The following is a 12,166-nucleotide window of genomic DNA, read 5'->3' on the forward strand; positions in this document are numbered from 1 at the left end:
CAACCATTGTGTGCTGGTTAAGAAGTTTGACTTTGAGACCAAAAAGACCCTCTTCAGCCCTACAACCTCAGTGAAGTGGCCCTGAGCCAGGTGTGCTCTTCCAGCTCAACCTACCTTGCCAGGGTGGTAATTGGAGTAAGTGTGGAAGATGCACAATATAAATCACCCTTTACTGCCAGGGAACAAATAACCACCACCATCAGAAAGAGTAGCATTTTATTATCCATATGGATCAAAGCAAACCCAGTCATGCCTCCAGTTTTTAGTTGGCTGTATTTGCAAAACTGGCTTTTTTAATCTTGATTCTCTGAAACATCATTTAATTTTTAATACTTTGAAATTCTTTCTTAATCATTGTTTCTGAGGCCCACGGAACAGGTTTTGCTGAAATTTTTCAAGTTTGTATCCAGAGCTGTCCAATACAGATCTCAGAAGTTTTAAAACAAAAGTGCCTAAATCAGCATGGCACGGGATAACTGCTTGCAGGCTGCAATATGTTAAATTGCACAGGAATTTATCAGGTATCCTCATTTGTGCAGAGAGACTTTAGGCCCTTTAAATACTTCATTTTGGCAGGGAAAATAGCAAAATATACATCATTACATTGAATGCACTTCATTATGCTATTTGAAGAAAGCTAGATACAGCTTGGCTCTAAATGAGTCACAAATGATTAAGGAAGTTGCTTATTCTGTCACCGGATAATTGGATCTGCATCCTTCAAGCCAAGACAACCCTGTTCTTCCTTCGGTGTGCAGTGTGAGGGCACTTTCCCATTGAGGGGCCAGACATTAACATGCCACAGCTACCAGGCTTGGGGAGCAGATAATTCTGTATCCAAACATTTATTATCCAGAGGACGGGCTTTGGGGTTTCTCTTCCAGCTTCCCCACTTTACTAAGGTAAAGCATTCAATTCGTTATTTAAGAGATGGACTGCCCTTCATCGGTCCCTTAGCTTAAATAACCTCGAAATGCCCATTGACTGTCTTCTTTGCTCCTCCCAAAGAAACCAACCTCTGTGTTATTGCTTTCTTTTCCTTGCCAAGGAATAACTTGGGAACGGACCCTTCCCTTCCAGCCAGCCTTCTTCTTAGTGGAGCTGATGATGACTTTGGCAGAGGCGCAGGTCAGACAGCCATCAGTTCCTCCACTCAGCAGTTCCATCGCATTTTGCACCTCAGTGTTTCTTCAGGGGAATATGAAAAACTTAGCCAGGTACCTACCAGTATTTAGATTAAGTTCATTTCCACGGTTCAAACCTGTCTCCCATCTCACTAATTGTGTTTAGTTGCTGAAAGAGTTCTGTTGATTCATCTTTGGCAAAAGAGAGAGAGAGAGAGAAAGAAATTTATTAAAAAATTTCACAAAAATAAAAAAGCATGAAATAACATGACCCACCCCCCAAAAAATGATATTTTTCAGTGGCTGGTATCATAGAGCGAGATTTCCAACTCTACTATGTGGTGATCTTGGAAAATTTGGGGCCTTTTATTTTTCAGGGCTAAAGACAAAATCAACCAATAAATACAGTTCTTCTGGGGTTTCCCAATCTTGAAAGGCCTGTTGAGTTCAGTCCATGCAAAGCCGTCCTGTTGTCTGTTGACCAGGTGCTCTTCCAGTTCAGCCAGTCTCCTGCTCAGAGACATGACTCCATTTTCTATTGGAGAGGGGATATTCCCTTGAGTTAGCAACAGATGCTTCAGGGATGGAGCTCAAATAAGTTGCTTTTATGGGAACATGAAAAAGAAGCTCTTACAGTACCAAATTCAGCTCTTGCAGAATCTAGAAATCCAGACATGTTTGAACACCAGCACCAGAGTTTGCATCTTTTTATCCCACCTTGTGTGGCAATAATTTGACTACTTGTGGCAATTTTTTTTTTTTTAATTTGATTTATATGCCGCCCTTCTCCGGAGACTCAGGGCGGCTTACAATGCGTTAAGCAATAGCCTTCATACTTTTGTATATTTATACAAAGTCAGCTTATTGCCCCCACAAACTGGATCCTCAATTTACCTACCTTAGAAAGGTTGGAAGGCTGAGTCAACCTTGAGCCTGGGGAGATTCGAACTAATTGCAGGCAGCTGAATGTTAATAACAGGCTTTTAGTCTGTTGAGCTATCCAGCTATCCATTCTCAATTGAGAACAGGGACCACTGTCTAGATTGGAATGGGGCAATTAACCATGGGAACATGGCTGTGCCTGCTCCACCACAGAGCCCTACCACAGCTGACCCACCACAGACATTCATTCTTGGTTGGCCCTCTGCCAGCGCTCCTTCCCCGCCAATGGTCTGCCAGCGCTCCTCCAACGCAGCTGCCTCCCAGGCGATTTGCCGAGGGATCCTTGTCTCCGGCCAGTCCACAGCGCAGGAGAAGTAACCGCACATCCCTGGTTTGCCTAACAATAATAATTTTGGGATAAACATCTTTTATTGTAGAGAAAAGCACTTAGTTTCGGAAACATAGTGAATCTTGACTCTTCTGTGAGAAACTGCTGTGAAAAACTGCTCATTTTTTAAAAAACGAACTTGTTTGGGGAGGAGGGAAGAGAAAGGAGAAAGGAGACGGCAGGAAAGGAGAAGACGGCTGATATTGGAATCCATTAGAAACATCATCCTAATAAGATCAAAGAAAACATATTGACTAGAAGAATAATTGCATGACAGGTTTATTAGGGGTTTATGCTTTTATTACAAGAAAACGTCTTTCTTTTAAAGAGGCTAATGAACCCAACTCCAATTAAAAACTCCGAGACAGGCACATCTGGGAAAACCCGAATCTGAGAGTTCCGGGTTTTCCCTCAGAAAATCAACATCCCAAATCCAGCCCCTGCACCCCTCAGTCCATCACATGGCCCAATCACCATCCTTCCCATCTTGAGCCGCCACTTCAACCACTCCTCCAGATGCAGGAACAACCTGACCTTGACCAAAGATTATTACTACAAACCCCCTTACGTCTTAACTACAAACCCTCTACTAAATCCCCCCTCCTACTTTCCTTCTTGTACTACTGCACAAGAAGGTGGCAGCGTGGAAGCTTCTGGTGCTAATATGGCTTCCAAAGCTGACAGCTAATACATTCCCTTTTTGGGATTGCAACATATTTATTTTCACTGACGGCAATTACAGAAAATGTGCTTGGTCGGGGAAGCTATTGGGGCGTGGTTAAGAGTTCCTTTTGCGAGAGGGGCCCTTCACATTTATCATGCCACTTCCTTGAGAGCAAACCAAGGATGCACCGTGACTTCTCCTGCACTATGGACTGGCCGGGGATAAGGATCCTTGGATGTGGTTGCGTTGGAGTGCTGTCAGACCATTGGCGGGGAAGAGGCGCTGGCAGGGAGCAGCGTGTGATGGGTTGACTATGGTGGGGCCCTGAGTGCAGCCATGTTCCCCTGCTTAATTGTCCTACCTCCCATCTATACAATGGTCTGGGCTAGTCTCGGACACTTCTGTTGTTGCTGGCTTTACCCCGGCCCCGTTTCTTGCAGGGCTTGTACGACAACTTCCTCAATATGAAGGTGAAGGATTCCAGCTTGGATTCAGTCTGCTTGGCCTTGGAGTGGCTTGGCTTCTCTGATCTGCTGGGCAAGGCAATCCTGTGCAGCCAGAGCTTTCATCTGATGAGATACTTGCCTTTCCTCCCAGTTTCTTTCCACTTGCTCTTTGCTGCTTCCAGAATTCCCAGACTGACGTATCCGCACAGCCAACATGAGGTATGAATGGAGAGAAAACCATCAGGGACTGGCTAGGAAAAACAACAAAGTAGTTTAGCACCAGTCACCAGTCAGTGGAGAACTGCCCTTTCCTCTCCTCTCTCTTTCTGATGTACCTGTTCCATGCCTCTTATGGACATGAGTCATAATTCAGAGATAAAAATTGCAGTTTTGCATGCTAATTCAGACAGTCTCAAGTTCAGTTTAGGTCTGAGAGGGAAAACTGCAGAAAACTCCTAAGTGCAAGATCTACTGAGTTGGTGTCAACTCTTCCAGATAGAGTGAAGAAGAAACAAATGCCACCAGAAAGATTAGAACCTCATTTTATTATAATAATCATGAAAGCCTACCAACATTTTTCCTTCTTTCTCTTTTATACCACAGATAGTCAAGGTGGGGTAATCTTGACTTTCTTTCTCACACCTATCTGTTTTTCTGAACTACGTTCATGTTTTCCCAACAGATGTTGCATTTTTCCTCAAGGCCGTCTGTAGAAGGCAGCTTCTTAGGGAGGCTTTGACAGCCAACAAACCTTTTACAGCCTTTGGAGAGAAATTGCACTGTTTGTCAATATTCTGCATAATGGTGATGAAATCTCTTTGGAACTTTGCCTGCCTGCAAATGTTTCCTCTTCTTTTTCTCATTCAGGCTCTGTCAAAACTGACCCAGATGCATCACCTGGTAGATTCCATGATTTCTGGAATTGCACCCAACTCGCGCAGTCGTGTCAGACCTCAATCTTTTACCCTTGAAGCCCTTTGTCTTCTCTTGGAGATTATTTCACCAAAACTGAGACCGGTAAGAAAAACTCCTTCCTGGGGGATGGGAAGGGTTTCATAGGTCAAGACTGGCTGAACAAGCAACACAGTGGCTAGAGAGACAATAAGACCCAAATCCTGAGGTCAGAGCCACAGCCCCTGCTTTGATCTCTCTTGTGTTCTGTAAGGCATGAATGAGAGCCACTTCATGGTGGTGTAATCCTGCAGGAAGCCAGCTTCTCTCAGCAGACAATGGCAAACCCCTTCTGAGATCTTGCCAGGAAAACTGCAGGGACCTGTCCAGGCAGTTACCAAGAGTCAACAGTGACTCAAAGGCTCAAGCACATGCACACAGCATGCATACATGCATGAATGCAATAACAGTGCATTCTGGCAAGTGGTGATAAACAATGCCAGCTGAAGCAAGAATGGAGAGCTGCTTACCGAGAAAGGCAGTTTTGTGCCAGTCTGCCTTGCCAATTATTTGTGTTTAATCGTCCTAGTTGCTCTTTTTTGTACTTTTTCCAAAATCTCAACATCTTTTTTGTAATGTGGTGACCAAAACTGGAAGCAGTATTCCAGGTGTAGTTTTACTAAGGCTTTATAAAGCGGTACTAATGATTTTGATTCTATGCCTCTTTATAGAACCAAGGATTGTATTAGCTTTTTTGGCTGCTGCCACACACTGCTGGCTCATGTTTAAATGATCATCCACTGGGACTCCAAGGTCCCTCTCATAGTTAACTGTTTTTGAGCGAGGTTTCACCTAATCTGTACTTGAATCTTTGGTTTTTCCTGCCCAGGTGTAAAACCTTGCTTTTCTCCACATTCTCCACACTGCGGTGGTGCAGTGGTTAGAATGCAGTACTGCAGGCTACCTCTGCTGGCTGCCTGCAGTTTGGCAGTTCGAATCTTACCAGGCTTAAAGTTAACTCAGCCTTCCATCCTCCCAAGGTGGATAAAATGAGGGCCGAGATTGTTGGGACCAATATGCTGACTCTGTAAACCGCATAGAGAGGGCTGTAAAGCACTTAGACTTATACACTATTACTATTGTTGAATAGGGCCCATTGTTCAAGTCTGTCACAATCGTTTTGGATCCAGAGCTTGTCTTCTGAGGTATTGGCTGTTCCTGCCAGCTTAGTGTCAGCTACAAATTTGATGAGTTCCCCTTCTGTTCCCTCATCTAAGTCATTTATGAAGATATTGAAGAGTACTGGGCCTAAGATGGAACCTTGTTGGTACCCCACTGCTTACTTCCCTCCATGTAGACGTAGACCCATTAAGGACTACTTGATGAGTATGGTTTGTCAGCCAGTTACAAATCCAGCTGGTGGTGATGTTGTCTATCACACATTTTTCTAGCTTACCAAGAAGTAGGTTGTGGTCTAGTTTGTCAAATGCCTTGCTTAAGTCTAAACATATTATGTCCGCAGCATTTCACTGGTCTACTAATTTAGTCGCTTTGACAAAGAATGAAATAAGATTGGTTTGGTATGATCTGTTTTTAACAAACCCGTGCTGACTAGTTATAGCTGTTTCTAGATGTTCACAGATCTGTTTTTTTATTATTTTTTCCAGTATCTTCCAGGTATTAATGTTAGGCTGATTGATCTGTACTTTCCTGGGTCTGGTTTTTTTTTCTCTCTCTCTCTTTTGAAGATGGGAACCACATCAGTTCTTTTCCAATCCTCTGGTAGTTCCCCAGTGCTCCAAGATTTTTTAAAGATATGATACAATGGTTTTGAGATGACATCTGCCAGCTCCTTCAGAACTCTGGGATGTAACCCATCAGGTCCTGGTGATTTATATTCATCAAGGCCAGACAAGTGTTCTCTTACCATTTTCTTGCTTATTTTAATTTTTATTTCTAGTCTGTCTTTTACAGTTATGTTTTTGGTAGGTTGAGTAGGTTTGTGTGAAGACCGATGCAAAGAATGAGTTAAGCAGTTCTGCTTTCTCTCTGCTGCCCATTACTTCCTTGCCATCTTCTCTCTTTAGTGGACCGACTGTTTCCTTGACTTTTTTCTTGTTATTTATAAATAATTAATAATTGCTATCTGTTGAATTCCAGAACTTTCCTATTTTTTAATCGAATTTTAATATGGTGTGAAAAATAATTATAAATCATTAACCTAATAATCATGACCTCATGATGATTCATTCTGTATAAGTTGTAGTATTGACTATTAATTTGATGGCTTTAGTGGAGGAAAGATCCGGTAAAACCTGTTGGCGCTGGAAGACTCCATGATATCTCCATCCCTCCAAATGCCCCTTTTGGAGAACAGTTATGGGAGGAGGCCCGGCCTCCTCTGTCTCCTGCTTGCAAGCATCCAGGCAGCATAGTTTCCTTGCTGTGAAAATCAAGACACTGGGCTAATTGAGCAGATCCCTTTCGATGTCCCTAAGACATGGCAACTAACTTGAGCAGCTTTCAAACAGGATGATTGGATGGATGCATGGACGAAGCCTCTACGTTATCTCCAGATCAAGGACAACTCTCCCCAAATAAGAGCCTTGGTGGCGCAGCAGACTAAAGCACTGTTAAGTAACACCAGCTGCCTGCAATTACTGCAAGTTCAAATCTCACCAGGCTCAAGGTTGACTCAGCCTTCCATCCTTTCGAGGTAGGTAAAATGAGGACCCGGACTGTGGGGGCAATAAGCTGACTTTGTATAAAAAAGAACACCGCTTGGGGGGGCCCCGAAAGCCCAACTAAGCAGGTATATACAAAAGTATGAAGGCTATTGCTTAACGCATTGTAAGCCGCCCTGAGTCTCCGGAGAAGGGCGGCATATAAATTAAACCAATAAATAAATAAATAAATGTTACTGAGGCGAGATGGAGGAAGAGAGGTGAGGTTCTCTGCCTCCTGCTTGCAAGTCCCTCAGAAGCTGGATGGTGGGAGAAGCAAAATGCTAAATGAAGACGGAGCTTGGGATGATTCATTCTTCTTACCTCCTTAGGTGAACACACAGCTGTACAGTCAGAAGGAAAAAGAGCAGCTGTCACAGCTGATCAATGTTATGCTGACATACAATCTTACCTACCATCAAGAGTGCACGCCAGAAGGCCAGTACATCTATAAGCTTGACCCGTAAGTACCACCTTTTCAGGTAAGCTTTGCATGTTTCAAAATTGTTCTCCCTGGAAATGCAACATCTGATGCAAGAGTAGCCTGCAGTACTGGGTCCCTTGTGAAAATCAGACACGCCAGTGGTGTTGCTGCTGGGCCCCGCTGTTTATAGTGCAGAAGAACCGGCTGATCAAATGCTTCATATTCAGAGACACCAATGGTATTTCAAGCTACCAAATGGGAGGGTTGAGTCCTAGTTCCCTGGGCTCCCTGAGGATGGAAAACCAACCCCGCGGAGAAATCCCTTTGGTTTCCAGGGTTGTGCATGCAGGAGTTTTATAAAGACTGTGTTCAAAAGTGGCGCCTCATAGCTGGAATCTGAAAGTGGTTGGGTCTATTCTATCAGTTCAGCTGCACAGTTGACCCACCCTGGAATATTTCACACACATAGGGATTAACCCATAGATTTCTGGATATTTGGCAGGAAGGGCTCTGATGACCTTATTGTGCAGGTTTGGGTGTATTTCCAGCTCTGAATAGCTTTACAACTCCTATTTCAGTAGGGTTTACGAAACTTCATTGTGACCCAAATGCCAAATTGTATTCAAGTGAAAGTGTGGGTGTGAAAGGGGGTGGTTTGCTTTTAACGTGCTTTGGGTCTTGTTTCCTTTTACAATAATACTGCTGCCTCGGCTACAAACCCCAGGAATGTGGAAGAGGTTTGTAGGTTTCCCGATCTCCCATTTCGGAAACCGCTGACTTACCAGGCCAAACAGCTCATTGCGCGAGAGATCCAAGTGGAGAAGATGAGGCAGATGGAGGCTCCTCACCAGGTATCATATCCACTTGGGAAGCCCCTGGGCACCCCTGGCTGGCTGGCTTGGTGGTCGGTTCTGAGGAGCTAGCAGGTCACCAGGCTCGCCTTACAAACGCACCTTTGGATCTGGTCTCAAAGTGCGAGATGCCCGTGCTGGCTGGCTGTCTGGCTGGCCTTTGGTGGCAATTCAGAAGAGCCAAGCTCTTGTTTTATTGCCTCATTTGCAAACAGGGAATCCAAAGCAGTTGGCTGCACCTGCCCATAACCACTTCACATTCCCCACCATGGAATTATTATTCATTTTGATACAATAGCCAGAGGGCTTCTGAGAAGAAACGGGGGGGGGGGGGAGGGGAGGCAGTTAAAAAAAGGCAGGGGGATCTTTTTTTGCCCATCCCATACCTTAAATCTGCCACTAACTCCCAGGTGTAGCCCCCAAAGTGATCTGTGATGCATTAAAAGAGAACAAATACTTTTAATTTGCTCTTTTAAAAAAATAAACAATTTGGGGAAAATACAATTTAATGGGGGCATTTTGGAATTGATCATAAACATTTAAATTTTAAGCAAATTTTAAGGCTAACAGTTGAAGATTGCATACAGCTCTGATAAAACTGATGTGATTTTCCCCTTGTTTCATTCTTCCCCCTCCTAAACACCCCAGTGTTTCTCTACCCTCCCTCAGGCATTGGAGGCCGGATCACTTCCCACAGAAACCAACCATAAAACGGGGGCAGGTGGAGAGCGGCGCAAATCCAGGATCAGGAACCATGAGCAAAGTCTTGACCAAATTGTGAAGAGAGCGATAGTTGAGGAAAAGGTGATAACCATATATAAGAACTAGAGGGGCAGAATGGTGCAGTATTGCAGAGTTTGGCCAAAGCATGTATGGCCTTGTGAGGCAAATTGTGTATAAAAGAAAGGCAACACTTTCTTTGGCCTGAGAAACCACATGAACTGCACGGTTAATGATTCTGGAATACATTGCTAGGCAGTCTTGGAAAGGAGCTTGAGTTGAAGAGCTGTCAAAACATCCACTAAGTAAGGAAGCTGGTTCATGAAAAATTGCAAATGAGAAACATGACTTCAGCCCCCCAATTCTAGTATATATTTTTTTTAATTGGTGATTTTTCATCCACTCAGACTAGCAAAGTTGCTGGTATAGATTGACCAGTTCTCAGAAAACCTGGCCATGCCAAGGTTTGTATTCACAGGCTTAGAACAAGGTTGGAAGTATTGACATGGTAGCCTTGAGGAGAATGGGGTGATCCAAGTTTGTAAAGATGTTACTTGTAGAAATCAGTGGCCATTTTGCCAGTTGGTCAGCCAGTTCTGACAAAATGAAGACCGTGAAGTAACCCCTGATTCACCCAAGGAGGAGGAAGGGTTTGTTCCAAAGCACCTGGGGGGCTTTTGTCTTCCTGGTCTTTTTTCCCAACAAATGTGCCTAAAGCCACCCATTTTGTCTAGAAACAACAGTGGGGTCTAGGTGGAGTCCCGGGAGGATTTGGGAATGAAGATCATGAAGCTAAATTGAATTTAGCCTTGTATCCTGTCAATTTCCCATTTCATTTTTTTGTTGAAAAATGTAGAGAAATTCAGTAAAGAAGGTGCCAAATCAGGCTCCTTGGTGCCCTAGGGGACATCCAGGCTCTGGCAGAGATTGTGAAATAGCTGCAGCCTGTAGATTTTTTTCTGCTCTTTGAGAAGAGTAAACCTTTTGAGTGTGGGGGGAAAGAGTAATTGCTGATGATCTCTGCTTCCCTCCCCCTCTCCCCTCAGCCAGAAAGAGACTTCTTTGGCCAGGTCATCTTCAAGAAAAAGACAGCCCCTCCATCAGGTAAGATTGGGGCTGAAGGGAAACATCCTGTCCCCTCCTCTGGGGAAATGATGGGCTAAAGTACGGTTCAGCTCCCCTGTCAGACTGAATTGAAATGTCTCTTCAAGGAAATAACCCTCATGGAGAAGAGGGGATTGTTGGGTGAGCTCTTTGTCCTCTGCAACAGGGTGGGATACTCTCTCTGTTACTAAAGCATACTGAGAATAAATTGGAGAGAGCCAGTCCTTCCTGGCTTCCTTGGTTGGCCATAGCAGCATTCACTGGGTTTGAAAGTGCTTTCAATTTGCAGCACAGAAATTGTAGTAGTTTTGAGCTGTGGCCTCGAGTGAAAGGATTGCTCAGCCCCAGGAAACCAGAAAGCCCACCTTGATTCTGGGTTCCCCAAAAGGGGGGACAGCAAAGGTTGTGGATGAGATTTCAGCAGTCAATATACCCTGCAACCATAAAGTAATATTTCCTGAATCCTCTCCATGATGTTTTCTTTAAAATTCTTAATAAAGTGCTGACAAAAAACAATGAAAAGATGGCAAGCCCCTTCAGCTCACTAAGTTAGTAGTTCTTAAACTTACGCAGCGACTATAAATATATTGTGGTTATAAGGACTTGAATGTTTTTCTGCAGTTTTTACTTGTGAATTTTTATTGTGGTGAATGTACCCCAGTGAGGGACATGATGTAAAAATACTTTGATTTTCTGCTTTGATTTCTGACTTGATCAGGTCTGCCTTGAACTGAGAACCAGAGAATGACTCAGGCTGGTTAAGGCTAACCATGATTGGTGATCAAGGCTTGCAGCCTAATTATTCCTTGTCCTTGGGTCCTTCAACTTGTCCTTCAACTTGTCCAAATTAGGGTTATTTTTGCTATTGTTCCCCTCTAGGGCTGAAAAAAATAACCTTAATCTCCCCTTCAGGTAGAACAAGTTGAAGAACCCAAGGACAAGGAAATCATCAGGCTGCAAACCTTGATCCCTGATCATGGTTAGAGCTGTCTTCTTTAACCAGCCTGAGCCATTCTCTGGTTCTCAGTTCGAGGCAGGCCTAATTAACCACCTCTTGTTTATAAGAAAGTCATATAAAGAAGGGAGAAAATTTTAGTTGTGTGGTTCTAGTCACATTTTGACTTTATGATCACCAAAGCCCTTACAATACCATTTTTTTTTCCTCCTAGAAGCTGATCAAGTACCTGAGAAAAATACAGTAGAAAAGCAAATTGGAAAAGCTGTTGGACAAAGTGATGTTTGGTTCCGGTTTAATGAAGGTGTTTCCAATGCAGTTCGGAGAAACATTTATATTAAAGATTTGCTCTAGCAATTAAAAAAACAAAAAATTAAGGGCATGAAAAATCAGGCAAAAGGAGGACTTTTTAATGTATTTTTTGTATGAAATCCTATTTTGGAGTAAATAAAGACATGCTTAGTATTGCTTTATTTCATTTTTAAACTTATTACACTCGTGCAGTTTTTTACTGCAAAACTGAATTTCCTAAAATACAAAAAAAATTGAAAATGCTTATAAAATGTATGTTTATATCTAAAAAAAGAAAGAAAGAAGACAGCAAACAAAATTAGATTTACAAGAAAGAGCAATTGGTGGGGTTCCTAAGAAGGACTTTGATTCTGCTTCAATATTTCTGGTTACAATTAATTTCCATTCTTTTAGTTACAGTGATTCAAAATAGGAAGTCTCCTCCATACAAATTTATCCCTCCCAATGGTTCCCAAATTATAAACTGAGAGGTTTAAAATAAACAGGTCCTAACATACTGCAATGTGGCATTGGAGGCTCCCGTCATTCTGTGCCAATGAGGATAAGCCATGTTCATCCTGGTTCTCTCCCACCACACAACAGATGGCTAGGCCACTCTTGCCCCGTGAGGATAATCCAGCTTTCTGCAGGACAACCTCTTGGAAGCAAACCCAGAGCCAGGATCTGGGAGACATTGCAAATT

General features: G+C 43.2%; 1 protein-coding gene across 7 annotated transcripts in view; it reads left to right on the plus strand.

The window, feature by feature from the left end:
- Positions 1–11,645, plus strand: part of CHTF18 (chromosome transmission fidelity factor 18) — a 39,556-nt gene extending 27,911 nt beyond the window's left edge. Inside the window, exons 15-23 of one of the 7 annotated variants that reach the window (XR_015729887.1) lie at positions 1,049–1,217; positions 3,499–3,723; positions 4,372–4,521; positions 6,927–7,111; positions 7,451–7,581; positions 8,267–8,393; positions 9,042–9,197; positions 10,160–10,217; positions 11,387–11,645. Coding sequence is in view for 4 of the 7 variants with exons in the window: in XM_034420686.3 (XP_034276577.2) it covers positions 1,049–1,217; positions 3,499–3,723; positions 4,372–4,521; positions 7,451–7,581; positions 8,267–8,393; positions 9,042–9,197; positions 10,160–10,217; positions 11,387–11,526 (1,156 nt within the window). In the remaining 3 variants the exon portion in view is untranslated. The remainder of the gene's footprint in view (positions 1–1,048; positions 1,218–3,498; positions 3,724–4,371; positions 4,522–6,926; positions 7,112–7,450; positions 7,582–8,266; positions 8,394–9,041; positions 9,198–10,159; positions 10,218–11,386) is intronic. The other 6 variants (XR_015729889.1, XR_015729888.1, XM_034420686.3 and 3 more) reach the window with 6 other exon arrangements.
- The last annotated feature ends 521 nt before the right edge of the window (positions 11,646–12,166 follow it).

Source organism: Pantherophis guttatus, chromosome 14 (assembly GCF_059756535.1).
Source record: "Pantherophis guttatus breed Tessera chromosome 14, ASM5975653v1, whole genome shotgun sequence".
NCBI lineage: Eukaryota > Metazoa > Chordata > Lepidosauria > Squamata > Colubridae > Pantherophis > Pantherophis guttatus.